General features: G+C 47.3%; 1 protein-coding gene across 3 annotated transcripts; it reads left to right on the plus strand.

Annotated features, from left to right (window-relative positions):
• The first annotated feature begins 1865 nt into the window (after positions 1-1865).
• ARMC12 (armadillo repeat containing 12) lies at positions 1866-14139 on the plus strand. Of its 3 annotated transcripts, none has more exons than XM_003986056.5 (6): positions 1874-3190; positions 3796-3941; positions 4158-4292; positions 11068-11241; positions 11384-11455; positions 13765-14139. In XM_003986056.5, the coding sequence occupies exons 1-6, from the start codon at positions 2947-2949 to the stop codon at positions 14095-14097; spliced, it is 1104 nt and encodes a 367-aa protein (XP_003986105.2). In that variant the 5' UTR covers positions 1874-2946; the 3' UTR covers positions 14098-14139. The 3 variants fall into 3 exon arrangements, with proteins under 3 accessions (XP_044913372.1, XP_003986105.2, XP_006931705.2); XM_006931643.4 differs by having other exon boundaries at positions 1876-3109; XM_045057437.1 differs by lacking the exon at positions 11068-11241 and having other exon boundaries at positions 1866-3190.
• The last annotated feature ends 3058 nt before the right edge of the window (positions 14140-17197 follow it).

Below are 17197 nucleotides of genomic sequence, written 5' to 3' on the forward strand. Positions count from 1 at the left end.
CAATTAAATGGGTCAGGGGAGTTGAGATTGATTAGCCTGAAGAAGAGGGGTGGGGCGGGTAGAGGTGAATGTCTTTCAGGTATCACTGAGACCCACCATCTGTGTGCTCACTGCCTTCCCACACCCAACGTTTTTGTCCAGGTGAAACCTGCTTATAATAGTAATTGTAGTTGACATTTGATGGGCCCTGGGCACTGTTTCAAGGATTTAATCCTCACAAACCATCCCAAGAGGCAGACATTATTATTACCATTTTCCAGGTGGAGAAAGTGGGGTACAAAGAGAGCGCAAAGCTAAGTCAGTGGCCAAACTGGTTTTGAACCCTGGTGGTCTGGCTCGAGCCCACACTCTCCTTCACTAAACTAAGTTGCACCTACCATGATGGGAACATCAGCTTTGAGAGTAGAAAGCCAGTGCAGATGGCAGAGAGGTGTGTGCTGGGTCAGCCCTCCTGTTTTGCCTTGGTCAGGATAGGAAAGAAACGGGGCTGGTTGTGCATATCTGGAATCTCAGACTTCTCTGTCTGGATTTGACAGAAAGCAAAGTAAGAAAACAAAAGCCAAGTTCCTACAAAGTTGCATCTTGAACTTATGCACCCTAAGAACACTCAAAACACAACTACCATCTATTATCACTATCATTTCGTAAAAGCAAGCGCATTTTAATTCTCAAAATAAGAAAGACCTCCTCTGAATCAAAAGCAGTCATTCCCAAGAAGAGACAGTCATTGACTTTACACCAACAAATGGACGTTCCTCTGTAATTTTTTTTTTCACGGTGCTGTGGACTAGTGAGAATGTCACTCTGGGCATGGCCTCTGCCTCTTGGTCCCTGTGTATCATCAGAGAGCAGAACCAAGAGAAGTGTGCTTTAGGTGTAGCAGGAAGGAGTTGGGTTAAAGCCAAAAGAGGATGCTTTTTTTTTTTTTCTTTAAAGAACAGGTGAGCGCTGCATTTAGGTAGGAAGTGAGGGTTGCAGAGTCAAGCCCACGGACTAGAGAGGCCAGTAGCCCTGGTTTCTACCCCAGAGGAGGGCAGCAACCTTGTTCTGAAGGATCTACCCTCAAATCCACCAGGGTAGGCTTAGAACCTAAAGCAGTCCCATCAGGCAGCCATTTCCTGCCTGGAGTCCATGGGGCATGACAGGTGGTTCCATGGCAGCAGGGAGGCCTCCAGGGGCCTCTGTCACCCCTCATCACAGAGTCCATGTAGTCACCCACCTTGGGTGACTTGGGTAGAGTGCTTGGGTAGGAATGACCCTTGAGGACGGCCGAGGACAGAAGAGAGGAAAGGAAGAGAATGACCACCTAGGAGTGTTGCCTGTAGCCCAGGGTGTGCGATGTGAAGGCTCTGAGTGGATGGGCCCGGCTGGCTGCAGCCTCCTTGGGGATGCTACTTTCCTATTTCCTCACATCCTTCAAGTCCAGGTGTAGCCCAGGACCTAGACCCTTCTAACAGGAGCTTAAACCCAGGCAGGTGAAGCCCTCTTCTGGTACAATGGTGCTCAGTGCTGGCTCTGGGCCTGAGCCTGGCTTGGGGTTTGTCACTTCCCTGTTTTGTACTAGGAGGCAAGGCCAGAGGGGACAAGCAGGGAAAGGGGAGAAAGAGGGAAGGGTCTAGTCTCACCTGCCCTATCCTGTTGGTGGAGACCAAGTCCTCCGAAGTCGAACTCTCATTTTCTGGGATGGTGGCATTTTCTCCACAGGAGGCCTCAAGCCTCATCTCACTGTGTAGGGGTGGGGCAGGGCACTGGGTTGTGGTTCTCCCAGATTTAGGCCCCCATCGTTTATTTATTTTTAAGTTTCTTTGAGAGAGTATGTGCACATGAGCAGGGGAGGGGCAGGGGGAGAAAGAGGGGAGTGAGAGAGAGAATCCCAAGCAGGCTCCACACTGTCAGCCCAGAGCCCGATGCAGGGCTCGAACCCACAGACTGCAAGATCATGGCCTGAGCTGAAATCAAGAGTCGGATGCTCAACCGACTGAGCCACCCAGCCACCCCTTAGACCCCCATCATTTAAAGGCACACACCTACCCAAGTTTTAATCCTGGAGTTATAGAATGGTAAATCTGGATCCTCTCAGGTTGCACATGCACAAACTGAGACCCAGACATGGGCAATCTCGTCCTCCTCCAGGGTCACACCGGTTGGGCCTGGAGTGCCTATGTAACCAGATTCTTGCTCACTCTGGGTTGGATTTTGACACTGTTGACAGAAGTCATGATTTTGACACTGTTTGACAGAAGTCGTGATTTGAGCCCCTCCTAAGTACAGGACTCTATCAGATGTTGCAGATGCCGAGAGAGCTGCCCTCAAGAGCTTTTGGCCAGACAGGTAATTACTACCCACTACAGGGGGAACCACAGTTGCTGGAAGGTGAGTTTGCCTCAAGACTGCGAAACTTTACAAAGTGCTCCCCTTGATGGAAGGGGGCCCTACCTGCAGAAACACCCAGATGCCCAGCAGTCAATCCACGGTGAAGAAATCAAAGATGAGAGGCCAGGGAGTGAGGGAACAGGGTTGCCAGTTGGGCACACCCGACGCCCCTCCCAGAAACTTCCCAAGGAACAAGCCCAGAAATTGGGCCTCTGCTGCCCTCTAATGGAGGAAAGCCAGACTCTAGAGCTGCCTACCGGGGCCCAGCCGTCCTGGCTCTCCTAAAGAAAAGGGGACGTGAAGGACCTTCCTGCCCCCAGGATTTTTATTCCCCTAGAGTCTCGAGCTTCATTTCCTACAGCCTCAGAAGCTGAAACTTCTCTCCTTCCAAGCGCCTCTGGCCATCTTGTTTCCCGATCACCACCCTCCATCCTGTTTCCCCAGTTTCCTTTGTTGCCCGGGTTCTGATTCTGGTACCCTGGTTCCCGGCCCTGCCAGAGTTCTGGTTCCAGAAGGCCCTTGCCAGGTGCCTTGGGCCTAGCTCCCACCTGGGAGCAAGGCAGCGCTGAAGACATGGGCATGAGCGTCCCCCAGTGCCTGGGGCAACTGCACATCCGCAAGGGTGTAGTGGGCTTGGCCACAGGTGCTGGGTTCATCTACCTGCTCTACAAGGCCATCAAGGCTGGCATAAAATGCCAACCGCCCCTCTGCACCACCTCACCAATCTGCATCGCCCGTGAGTGTCCGGGCCCTGGGGAGAGGGCTCTGCCCCAGGAGGCACCTGCTCCCGAGGCCTCCAGTGTGGGAGGGCCCAAAGGTGACTCCTCCAAGCTCCTCTCTCCTTCTTCTTTCTCTCCTCCATCTTCCTCAAACCCGCCCTAGAGATGCTAGCTCAGAGTCCCCAGGAAGTAGATGGCTCTCCAGGACTCCTCTGGCAGGTCTCCGAATTTGACACTCACTCTAGCCCCCAGGATGCCACTGCTTGGAAACTGGGCATCAGCAGTTCTTCCTAAGGGAACGGTGGGGGCACCTACATGCCCAGAACCTCCACCGGTCCATAGGACAACTTTGTGCCGAGTAGAAAAAGGCACCCTTCTGCCAGACTTTTTGATTGCCATCTGTTGGAATATCGTTGCCATATACCGATTATAACGAAATACCACATATGACTGCCATATGCCAGGAAATTGTTATAGTAAACACAAAACTATGACATTTAGCATACAAACGATACATCATTAGACGAAGTGCCCTGGTGCACAGCTCAGCTGTCTGTGGCGGTCCTGCATGTAGCAAGAAGGCCTCTCTTCAGAAAAAGCAAGACAGTCTTGTCAACCCCAGCTCCCTCTCCCCCCCTTCCCAACCCCATTCTCTGACCACTCCTGAGTCCCCAGCCTGAACCTGGCTGGGGTGGCTCTCTAGGCCTGGCAATCGAGCGAGAGCGGCACGGGCGGGACTCAGGTGAGGTCCGGAGGCTCCTCAACTCTCTGGAGTGCAAACAGGATGAGTACGCCAAGAGCATGATCCTGCACAGTATCACGCGCTGTGTGTACTTGCTGGAGGCCGAGGTGAGGGAAAGGAAGCAGGAAGTCCCTCCCAACCAGCCCGGCCCCCGGGGGCTACGGCCGATCCCTGCCCCCTTGGCTGGACAGACTGTGGCCTGAGACCTGTCTCTCTGGCTGCTGGCGGGAGGGGTCGTGCTGAGGGGCCTTGGTAACATGGGGGGCTGTGGGCCCAGGACACCCGCTTCTCCTGCCTCTTCCATCTCTCTTGGCACACTCTAGGCCTCTGCTTGTGCTACTGATGACATCGCATTGGTGGGCTCCATGCTGGATGACAAGGACAACAGTGTCAAAATCCAAGCTCTGAACACACTTAAAGCTTTCTCTGGCATCAGAAAATTCAGGCTTAAAGTCCAGGTGAGCAAAAGCAAGCGGTGGGGTGGACCACACAGGCTGTCCACAGACCGTGGGTTCTTTAATAGGCATGGGGTAAATAAATGGTCATGCTCCGGAAGTTTTGGGGTCCGATTTTCCTTGTAATCAAGTGAGAAAATGGTGGTCAGATTCCCGGCAGGATCATAAAAGCCTTTGAATATCAGGCTGAACCTGAACTAGGGTGCTAGGAGTATCTCTGAGCCCCAACTAGCAGAAAGCCCCAAGGTTCTTTCTGATACCATCCCATCCGACAACACCAATGGGGTGTCCTATGATGCAACTGCATTCTGACACTGTCTACCTGGAGTTAGTGCAGACCCCACAGATAAAGGATTCAGCCCCACGAGACTGCCTCCCACGTGACATGCCAGTCACAAGTGCCAGTACACTTAGCTATAAATTTGGACTTCCTCCTCTGGTTTGAGAATTCACTAGGAAGACTCACAGAACTCAGGAAAACACTTTACTTACATTTACTAGTTAATTATAAGCTGAGGAGGAGCCAGATGGAGGAGATGCATAGAGCAAAGTATGGCGGGGGGAAGGGTGCAGTGTTTCCATGCCTTCTCTAGGTGAGCCACCCTCCTGGCACCTTGATGTGTCCACCAACCTGGAAGTTCTCCGAGCCCTGTTTAGGGGTATGTGTGGAGGTTTCATTATGTAGGTGCGATTGATTAATCATTGGCCATTTGTGATTGAACTCAATCACTAACCCCTCCCTTCTTCAACCCCCTTAATCATGGCTTGGCCTTTCTGGCCACCAGCATCCCCATCTGGAAGCTATCTATCATCCACAAGAGTCACCTGCTTGACATAAACTCTGGGGTAATGCAGAAGAACTTACTATGAAAAGCAAAACACCATTCTATCAGTCAAATGCAAGGATTTTAGGAGCTCTGTGCCTAGAACCGGGGACAAAGATCAGATCTGTCATATCACCCACCCTCTGCTGTGTTGGTCTGATGCTGGTGGCTGGGCCACTGATGCCTTCACTACTACCATATAGAGAAAATACAAGCCACCACACGTCCCCAGGCTTACCTGTTTTCACACCCATCCTTTCCTGCTTTCTCACTGATGCCATGGGAAAATGGCTTTCTTCCTGTCTGTGGTCAATGTTAGTCTCAGTACTGGATCCCATCCCCTTCTTTGAGGACTTCTTTCCTTAATTAGACTCTTTGTCTGATATACCCCCCCTCAACTCCTTCCCATTAATTCAACATGCTCTAATCCTTCCAATCCTAAAAAAACACCGTCCCATAAAAAAGAACCCTTCTTCCTTGACCTCCAAATTTCTGTCTAGCAAATGATCTCTCCTAATTAAAAATAAATATAGAAAACTCACAAATATTTTATATGTGTACGGTAGAAAGAACTATAAACAAAACACACGTAACCAAAACCCAGGCTAAGAAATCTAACATGACCAACAGCTTAGATGCTGTTGCTCCCCTCCCCCACAATCCCAACCAGAGGCAATTACTTCCTTCATTTTGTGCATCTGTTCCTTGATTTCTTTATAGTTTTACCATATATTCGGGTATCATTCTGGCAACACGAGGTAGTTAAAAATAGGCAAAATGTAGTTTGGGATGTTTTTAAGCTGCAACATATCTGGAAGTGTGCAGTTTGTATTCTGCGGTTTGCCTTCCCCCCAGCACTGGAAGATTCATCTTTATTGGTGTGGGTAGCTCTGTTTCCTTGTTTTCTGCTGCTGTATAGTACTCTAGTTCATGAACATCCTGCGATTGTATTTATCCATTTGCCCATGGGTAGGCACTTAAATTGTTTCTACATTGTGCCATGAGCATTCTTGTATACATCTCCCTTGAGGATATAGGAGACTTTCTCTAGGGTATGTATGTATGCAGGCGTGGGATGGCTGGATGAAAGGGTATGCCCAACTTTTCAAAACGGGTTGTATTAATTTACAGCCTGTACTGGCTCTGCATGAATATTCCAGTTGCATTATATTCTCCCCGCCAAAACTTGGTATTTTCACACTTTAAATTTTTTGCATCAAACTTTTTTGAGGAGGGGCACTTGGCTGGCTCAGTCAGTAGACCATGCTTGATCTTGAGGTCATGAGTTCAAGCCCCATATTGAGCATGGAGCCTACTTAAAAAGAAAGGAAGGAAGAAAAAATTGGGGGGGGGGTTTGGGGGGAAGGTCTCTAGGTCTCCACTTGCTGGCTGCCTCTGCTTTATCCCTCAGCTCTCTCAGTTTCCCTAAGTCTGTAATTCTCAGACATATCAATTGCCTGCAGAGCTGTTTAACATTGAAGATTTCAGGACCCCACACCTAGAGAGTCTAGCTGAGCCGGGGAGCTAGGTTTTTCACAAGCCTCCCAGAAGATTCTGACGCAGGTGGTCTGGGCGACACTTTCCCCATCGTATCCTGAGGACCTGATCCCTATTCTCTGAGTAAAAGCAGCCAATCAGTTTTCATCTGGATGCACTTTCCTGCATCTCTGTCCATAGCCTGGGGACTCCCTTGACCTCCAGACCCATGGCCAGCTGCTCCACTTAGACATCCTAGTGGCCCTCTAACTCAGCATGTCCAAAATGGAGCTTGCCCCTGTTCCCTAAGTTAGACCACCCTTTCCAGAGGGATCTGGTCCCCTCAACCCCCTGCTTGGTCTTCCTTAAAGCTCTTAGCATAAAGATCACAGTCCTTCACTTCCTTGCCCCAGCCCCAGCCATTCACATTGTATGTTTCATGCTCTTCTGCTCCCTGGCCCTTGCACTGGCTGTTCCCTCTGCCTGAAACACCACACCAGATGTGCTCTTATCTGTCCTTCAGCTCTTAGTGGACAACAAGGGGTTGGGGCAGGGAGAGGCAGGTACCAGTGGGAATGCTGTGACCCTCACTCCAGGATTCTTGCCTCCCTCTTATATGGCTCACAGAAGTACAGCTTGTGGAATTCTCAGTCCTTGGTAATACCTCTCAGTCCAAGCATCTTACGTCTTGGAAGTCAAGATCCCTTTATGCATTCAACAAATGTATATGAAATCCTTTGTGTTTAAGCACTGGAGACACAACAGTGAGCAGCACAGGAAAGATCTCGGTCCCAGTGGAAGCTTCTATTCTAGCAGGGCAAGGCAGGCAATACACAAATTAGGGAAATCTATGGTATATTTCACGTAACAAGTGCAACGGAGAAAAATAAAGAAGGGTGGTAAGGAAGCAGGTATGGGAGCTTCCTATACAGTTTCAAAGGAGAAAATCTTTGGGACTTAGAGCTTGATGAAGGGTTCATAGAAATAGAAATAACACCAAAAGCATGATCTATAAGAGAAAAAATCGATACATTGGACTTCCATCAAAACTAAAAACATTTGCTTTGTGAAGAACCCTGTTAAGAGGATGAAAAGACAAGCCGCAGGCAGGGAGGAAACATTTGCAAAGCACATAGCTGACAAAGGACTCCTATCTAGATCATATAAAGAGCTCTCAAAACTCACTATTTAAAAAAATCTAAGTAGAAAATGGGCAAAAGATGTGGCGATATTGCACTGAAGAAGATCTATGAATTGCAAAGAAGCACATGAAAAGATGCTTCAAATCAGTAGACCTGAGGGAAACGTACTTAACGCTGTGGCAATCTATCATGATACACCTATTAAGTGTTCTAAACTCAAAATTTGTGACAGTACCAGATGCTGGCGAAGGTGGAGAGAGACTGGATCTCTTGTGCGTTGCTGGTGGGAATGTGAAATGGTACAGCAGCCATTCTGGAAAATAGTTTGGCAGGGTTTTATTTTGTTGTTTTTTTTTTTTTAAAGGAATTATATGTTTACCACACAACCCAGCAATTGCACTCTTAGGCATTTATCCTAGAGAAATGAAAACTTCTGTCTGCACAAAAACCTGTACACGATCTTATTCGTTGCCACTTTTCCTGTAATAGTCAAAAGCTAGAAACAAGCAAAATGTCTCTCAATGGATAGATGGTTAGACAAACTGGTAATCCACGCCATGGAACGCTAGTTGGAAACACAAGGGAGTGAAGTCTTGACACACACCACAACTTGGATCTCAAGGGCATCACACTGGGTGAGAAACCAATCTCAGAAGGTCCCAAAGTGTGATTCAATGTATGTAACATTCTCAAAGTGAAAAAATTGTAGAGATGGAAAAGAGATTAGTAGTTGGGCTGCTTTGGGTGGGAAGGAGCAAATGTGACCGTAATGGAGTCCCAGGAGGAAGATCTTTGTGGTGATGGGACGCCGCTGATGGCATAATCCGTTGAGAGCAGTGGTGGTTACGTGAATCTACACACGTGATAAAATGACACAGCGCCAGACTCACACTTTGTGCCAACACCGATTTCCTCGTTTTGGTATCGTGTATAGTTATGTAAGGTGTGACCATTGAGGGAAACGGGGTGACAAGCACACAGGACCTCTCTGGGCTCTTTTTGCAACTTGCTGAGAATTTATAGTTATTTGGAAATTAAAAGTTTAAAAATAAGTATGTTGCACGTGCAGTGCTGTGGGGAATGGAATAAAGATGGGGGATAAGCAGGGCTGGGACGGGAGTGGTTGCAGTCTTAAAGAAGGGGGTGGTCAGGGAAGACCTCACGGAGAAGGCGGCATTAGCGTAAAGTCTTCAAGGAGGTAAGAGAGGGAGCTATGACTACCTGGAGGGAGAGCATTCTAAGTAGAGGAAACAGCCTGCACAAAAACAAGATAAGTGTGTATCTGGCATGCTCAAGGAATGGCTAAGAGACCATTGTGATGGCAACCACGGGAGCCAAGGAGAATAGGTGATGAGGTCAAAGAAATAGCGGTGGGGGGGGGGGGTGGGGGGAGAGGGGCAGAGCATATGGGACCTTGCAAGCCACTATAAGGACTTCAGCTCTTACCCTGAACGAACTAGGGACTTGAGCCGAAGAGTGACGTGTCTAACACGTCTGCTATTCTGAAAATAGAGGCAGGGGGCGAGGATGGAAGCAGGGAGACAGGAGGCTCTTGCAGAAATCCAAGTGAGAAATCATGGTGGCTTGGAACAGGGTGGTAGAGAGGAGACGGTGAGAAGCAGCTTAACTGTTGATAGATTTAGAAGGTAGAGCCAACAGGATTTTTCTGAAGGATTGGAAAAGGTGGTGTGAAGAAAAACAAAGCACAGTAGTTAAAGAGGACCACTTTAAAGATTTTTGACCTGAGAAATTGGAAGGGGGGTGTAACCAACAGCAGAGACAGGGAAGATGGTGGAAGAAACAGGTTTGGGGACTGCATACATGTTAACTTTGAAAGCATTCTGGCAAGGGACGCCTGGCTGGCTAGGTTGGCAGAGCATGTGACTCTTGATCTCGGCATTGTGAGTTCGCGCCTCACATTGGGTGTAGAGATCACTTAAAAAATAAAATCTTTAAAAATGGGGGTGGTTCACGCCGGTCAGAGTGGCTAAAATGAACAAATCAGGAGACAAGATGCTGGAGAGGATGTGGAGAAATGGGAACCCTCTTGCACCGTTGGTGGGAATGCAGACTGGTGCAAACCGCTCTGGAAAACAGTGTGGAAGTTCCTCAAAAAAATTAAAAATAGATCTACCCTATGACCCAGCAATAGCACTGCTAGGAATTTACCCAAGGGATACAGGAGTGCTGATGCATAGGGGTACTTGTACCCCAATGTTTATAGCAGCACTTTCAACAATAGCCAAATTATGGAAAGAGCCTAAATGTCCACCGACTGACGAATGGATAAAGAAGATGTGGTTTATATATACAATGGAATACTACTTGGCAATGAGAAAGAACGAAATCTGGCCTTTTGTAGCAACGTGGATGGAACTGGAGGGTATTATGCTAAGTGAAACAAATCAGACGGAGAAAGACAGATACCATATGTTTTCACTCACATGTGGATCCTGAAAAACTTAACAGAAGACCGTGGGGGAGGGGAAGGGGGAAAAAAGTTACAGAGAGGGAAGGAGGCAAACCATAGAGGCTACTGAGAACAAACTGAGGGTTGATGGAGGTGGGGGAGAGAGGAAAGTGGGTGATGGGCATTGAGGAGGGCACTTGTTGGGATGAGCACTGGGTGTTGTATGGAAACCAATTTGACAATAAACTATATATATATATATATATATATATATATATACACACATATATATATATATATATATATATATATATATATATATATATATATATATATAAAAGGGGGTGGTTGTGGTATGCCTGGGTGGCTCAGCTGGTTAAATGTCTAACTCTTGATTTTGGCTCAGGTCATGATCCCAGGGTCAAGATATTCTCTCTCTCTCTTTCTCTCTCTCTCTCTCTCTCCCCCTCCCTCTCTGCCCTTCTCTCCTGCTCATGCTCTCTCTCTCAAAAATAATAAAATACTCTAAAAAGCATTCTGGGTTGAGGTAGAATTGGGACCTGAATATACGAATCTGGAGTTCAGGGAGAGGTCTGGGTTGGAGACAGAAAGCTGAAAGGCATCAGCATCAATTGTATTTAACACTGTGAGTCTGGGTGATATCACTAAGGGAGAGATGAAGATAGAGAAGAAAAGGTTAGGCCTAAGAACCAGGAAAGACTTCTGTGGACGAGAAGCCAAGGGGAGAAAGGAGGTAGGAGTGGCCTAAGAGGTCAAATAACAAGAATGTAAGTTAGAGGGAATTGTCTACTGGGTTTGGCTCAGGCATCATGGGTGGGGCAGGGAAGAGTGAAGGCAGAGGCTGGGACAGCGTTGGGGATCACCACATAAAAGCAGATCCTTCTCCCCCCACCCCCACCCCCCAGGAACACTCCATCAAGGTCCTGGAACTGATCGCCAGCATCTGGGATTCGGAGCTGCACATTGCAGGCCTCAGACTCCTCAACAACCTCCCACTGCCTGACTATGTGCATCCACAGCTGAGACGGGTGATGCCTGCCTTGATGGAGATCCTGCAGTCGGACTATATCCTGGCACAGGTGCCTGAGGACCGTGGCCCAGGCCCTGCCACTCCTGACCAGCCCTGCACCAGCGCCTAGAGGGAGGAACAGAGATTTGTGCATTCCCTGCTCGGGCCCAGAGTAATCTGCCTTCTCATGTTTTGCTCTTTCTTTTATTCAGGTGCAAGCCATTCGATTGCTGAGCTACCTGGCACAGAAGAATGACCTTCTCTATGATATTCTCAACTGCCAGGTGAGAAAGGAACTGAAGAAGGGTTGACGGATACCAACTCAGATACTGGGGAAGGAAGAATCACGGATTCCCCAGGCAGACTTAGCCCTAACAAGATCGTCTTGTTTCTCTTCACGCCTTTGCACTAGATATGTTGAAAAACATCCCCTCTTCCATTCTCCCAATAGAAGAGAATTCATTTTGTTAGGAGGAGGATTCTCCTTTAAAGGGCTTTCTGAACTCTGAGAGCCAGGAATCCAGGCGACAAAACAAAAGAAAGACAATGTAGGTATTTTCATATTAGAGAAGAGTTACTTGTAACAAAAACCATTATTAGGAATAGACAGGGTCACTACATAATAATTAGGTCAGAAGGATAAAGTAACTCTTAACTTATATGAACCTAATAACATAACCTCAAAACTTATATGGCAAGGTGCGCCTGGGTGGCTCGGTCGGTTAAGCGTGCTACTTCGGCTTAGGTCATGATCTCATTGTTTGTGAGTTCCAGCCCCGCGTCCAGCTCTGTGCTGACAGCTCAGAGCCTGGAGCCTGCTTTGGGTTCTGTGTCTCCCTCTCTCTCTTCCCCTCCCCCACTTGCATTGTGTGTGTGTGTGTCTCTCTCTCAAAATAAATAAACATTAAAGAAAATTAAAAAAAAAATTATATGGCAAAAACTTGATAAAATTACAAGGAAAACATTTTTTCCTCTTTCTTCAGTTTTAGTGAGGTATAATGGACAGATAAAATTGTAAGATATTTAAAGTGTACATAGTGGTGATTTGATATAATATAGATAATACATTGTGAAAGGATTCTCATTATCTAGTTGATTACCAAACATATCTATCACTTCACATATTTACCTTTTGTGTGTGTGAGAACATTTAAGTTCTACTCTCTTAGCAAATTTTGATTATATGATACAGTGTTATTAACTCTAATCACCATGTTTTACATCAGATCCTCAGACCTTGTTTATCGTATAGCCGAAAGTTTATATCCTTGTACCAATGTCTCCCTATTTCTTCTACACTGCCAGCCCCTGGCAACCATTTTTCTATTCTCTGTTTCCGAGTGTGACTTTTTTTTTTTTTTTAAGTTTCCACCAATAAGTGATACCATGCAGTATTTGTTTTTCTCTGTCTGGCTTATCTCACTTAGCATAATGTCCTCAAAGTTCATCCATGTTGTCGCAAATGGTAGGATTTTCTTCCTTCTCACGGCAGAATCATTCTAAGGAAAAAACTGACACGTTTCCACCACAATGGAAGATTTGGGAGATTTTAATTATTTTTTCAGCAATTGATAGATAAAAACCGAAAACTAGTAAGGGTATATTTGCTGTGAATAACTTAAATAAGCTTGAGCCACTAGACACACCTACTATTGTAAAGAACACTTCACAATTAGTAAATGCACATTCATGTCAAACACACAACATATTTTTAAAAATTGGGGCACCTGGGTGGCTCAGTTGGTTAGGTGTCCAACTCTTGATTTTGGCTCAGGTCATGATCCCAGGGTCATGGGATCGAGCCCCATATTGGGCTTAGTGGTGGGCATGAGCCTGCTTAAGATTTTCTCTCTCTCTGGGGCGCCCTGGGTGGCTCAGTCGGTTGAGTGTCTGATTTCTGTTCAGGGCATGATCTCACAGTTTGTGAGTTTGAGCCCCGTGTGGGGCTCTGTGCTGATGGCTCAGAGCCTGGAGCCTGCTTCTGATTCTGTGTCTTCCTCTCTCTCTGCTCCTCCCCCGCTCATGCTCTGTCTCTCAAAACTGAATAAACGTTCAAAAAATTAAAAAAAAAAAAAAAGATTGTCTCTCTCTCTCCCTCTACCCCTCTGCCTCTCTCTCTCTCAAAAAAATTATTTTTTAAAAATGTGAGACAGAAAGAACATGAGCAGGGGATGGGCAGGGAGAGAGAGGGGAGGGCAGAGAATCCAAAGTGGGCTTTGAGCTGACAGCAGCAAGTCTGATGCGGGGCTCGAACTCACCAGCCACGAGATCAAGACCTGAGCCGAAGTCAGATGCTCAACCAACTGAGCCACCCAGGCACCCCAAAATAAAAATATTTATAAAAATTAACCACATGATAAGCTTTAATATTTGACTCAACAGATTTCCCAGCATCAATGTTACGATCATATCGCTCATGTTTTATGACCACATTGCCATTGTGTTAGAGAATGATAATGAAAGGAAAACTACAAAAATCCTATTCAGTTGAATCTGAAGCTGAGGTACTGGGGAGCTGAGGCAATAGGAAGATGGAAGAACTTTAGAACTTGTCTTGGATTTCTTTGCCATTGTCGCTCCGCTCCCGTCACAGGTGCATGCCAACTTCCTGAACCTGTTTCAGTCCACACAGCCAGGGAGTCTGCTGTTTGAGGTCCTGGTGTTTGCCGAGCGGCTAAGTGAGGGCCGGAATTCACCCCACTACCGTGCCGTGAAGTGGCATTACAACGAACAGTCGCTGCACGAAGCTCTTTTTGGGGATGAGTCGCGACTGGCAGACCGGCTCCTCGCTCTGGTCATCCACCCTGAGGAGGAGGTTCAGATCCAGGCCTGCAAGGTCATAGTCAGCCTGCAGTGCTCCCAGGATGTGGGAGTCCGGCCCTCCGTCTGCCAGCCCAGCCGTTCCTACTTTAATAGCGGGGAATAAAATCAAGGAGAGCCAATAAATGACTATGGGAGAAAAGCGTGAGGAGCAGTTTCTGTTTAGGGCCTTCCAGGGGCTGGGTGGGGATTTCAGCCGGCCTGATTGCTACACGGAGCATGGCAAAGCATGGGTGCATCTCCCAGAACACGTCCCCACTTCTCTGCTTAGGGGACAGATTCCCTTCTGCCCCTGCTGCTTTTAAAATTTGAATGTGGAGCCAGTGCTTTAAGGGAGTTTTAGGGAGAAGGCGCGTCTCGGGGACAGAGGCCAAAGATAATCAGCAGGAGACAGTATTGCATGGGCTCACTCAGCACGGGCCAGGCTGTGCCACAGTAACAAACAGCCTCCAAATTTTAGTGGCTTAAAAATGACAAAGTTTTTTTTTTAATTTATTTATTCATTGGCGCAGAATGAGAGGGAGAGAGAGAGAGAGGAAGAATCCTAAGCAGGCTCCACACTGGCAGCACAGAGCCCGGCGTGACGCTTGAACTCATGAACCGTGAGATCATGACCTGAGCTGAAACCAAGAGTCGGAGGCTTAACCAACTGAGCCACCCAGGTGCCCCGACAAGGTTATTTCTTATTCCTACTACATGCCTACAGCTGGGGCGATAGAGGGACAGGTGTCTCTTCCAAATCCTCTTCTCTCTGTGGCCAAGGCTGAGGGTGGATCTTCACTGTGTATCTACAACTCCTAGAGAAGGAAAAGGGAAGGTGACAGTGATCACTGGCTCTTGAAAGTTACACCAGAGGGGCGCCTGGGTGGCTCAGTCGGGTAAGTGACCGACTTCAGCTCAGGTCACGATCTCCCGGTTGGTGAGTTTTTGAGCCCTGCGTCGGGTTCTGTGCTGACAGCTCAGAGCCCGGAGCCTGCTTCGGATCCTGTGTCTCGCTCTCTCTCTGCCCCTCCCCCGGTCACACTCTGTCTCTCTCAAAAATAAATAAACATTAAAAAAAAAAAAAAGTTACACCAGAAATGATGCTCGCACTTCACTAGCCATAGAGGGTAGGGGAGATCAGTCTTACTATGTGTCCAAGAACTGAAAATATTTGGTGGAAAAAGCATTAATGACAGAGACTGCAGGCGTATTAGAAGAGTGAGAGCTCTGGAATCAGACTCTCAGGTTCAAATACAGCTCTGTCATGTACTGATTGTGTGACTTTAGGCAAGCCATGTACCCCATGTGAGCCTCAGTCCCTTCACCTATAAAATGACATATATAATAATCTGTATAATGAGAGAACTTATCTTCTGAGGCTGTTGAGAGGATTACATGGGAGATATGTGAGTTAGTGAATGTAAGACACAATGTTCTGCACGCGAAGGATATTCACCAAAGATCGAAGATTGAGAGAGTGAAAGATTGACACTGGAAAGGTCCTAGAGAGCATTGAGTCCTATGTGTCTGCAGACCAGTCTCTTCGGGTTCCAGGCACCAGGGAGTCCCAGAACTCTCTAAGAAGCACCCTGAAATGCCACTAGAACTTAGCTTTAGAAACCAGAGTGATTATGTGAATAATATAAAACCATAACCGTGTAGTCTCCAGAAACAAGAAGACTGTCAAACCAAATATGATCACCTATTTTCAGAATTCCCAGATAGTGCATTTCCCATGTGTTCATTCATTGTGTTACCTGTGTTATCTGGAAAACAAGCAGTAGTGGTTGTTAATGGTTTAAGAAAACATTACGGGGGGGCACCTGGGTGGCTCAGTCGGTTGAGGGTCTGACTTTGGCTCAGGTCATGATCTCATGGTTCATGAGTTTGATCCCCACATCAGATTCTGTGCTGACAGCTTAGAGCCTGGAGCCTGCTTCGGATTCTGTGTCTCCCTCGCTCTTTGCCCCTCCCCCACTCATGCTCTGTCGCCCCTTCTCTCAAAAATAAATGAACATTAAAAAAAGAGAAAACGTTATGGGAGAAAACCCTAAAATTGGAGTCGTTCTATCTGCTACTACTTGGTTTAGGAGGAAGAACGTGTTGGCCGAGCTAAAGAACCCGTGGTCTTAGGGGCAGGACCACAGTCTATTCTAAGGCCAACTCTGTCATTTTGCTGAAAGAAAAAACAAACCCAAAGAGGAAAAGTGATTTGCTCAAGGTTTCATGACTGATCTGGGGTTAGAAATAGGGTTAGAGCCTCCTAGACTCAAGCTTTTTGCTTTCATATTCCTTGGCCTGAGCCCCATGAGAGCGGACTCTGGATTCTAATCCAGAATCTGTGGCAGTTGAGGAAGATAGTGCTTTTGGCTTTTAGGGGTCTGTTTAGGACTGAATACTTGGGGAAATGTGTCCCCACTGAATTCCCGACCCAGGACCTCATCTCTTGGGTCAGTGGGGGTGGGAGGAGGGTTGTTGATGAGGATGGGCTGATCAGAGAGCCGGTTCCTACTTGGGGACCATCCTCATCACCATCTCCCAAAGTCTGACTTGTCACCTCTGAGTGGACATCACTACCAGATCTGAATCATCAGCCCTTGTCTCTCTCCTGAGTGCAGGCCTGAGGGCTGCTCCTTCCTGCTTCTTGGATACACTGCAGTGACCCCAGTGGAACCTGTCAAAAGCCAACATCATCCTACCCACTCCTCAGCCAGCTCCCTCTGTTCCTATGTCACCAGCTAAGTACTGGGCATCACCTTCAACCTCTGTCCACCACATCCAGCCAACCATTCAGAACATCCCACATCTACCCAGTTCTTCATTTTCCACTGCTGCTACCCTATTCCCTACATCAGGAATCCTGAGTTTTCTAATTCTGGTCTCCATTCTCTTTGACCCTACACACTCCAGGCTAATTTCAGAACCCCACACTGCATCATCCTCAAAAACATTCACAGCTTCCCAACTGTCATGGTGAACTTTTTCTCGGCTCCAAAGCGAAGTCTCGTGATCTGACAAGTATAATTGTACTGACAACAAAAGTAAGTTGAGTTTTGCCCTCAAAGATATGGTCACCGGACCTCTTTTTTACATGATGGTGCCAAACGAATTAGCTTTGTATTCAAGGACCTTCATGATCTGGCCACCTTGCTTGCCACCAGCCTACCACGTCAAATCTCTTCACCAGCCAGACTGGAGTGAACTAGTCACTGCTGCCCTACTTC

The sequence above is a fragment of the Felis catus genome, chromosome B2 (genome assembly GCF_018350175.1).
Source record: "Felis catus isolate Fca126 chromosome B2, F.catus_Fca126_mat1.0, whole genome shotgun sequence".
Lineage (NCBI taxonomy): Eukaryota > Metazoa > Chordata > Mammalia > Carnivora > Felidae > Felis > Felis catus.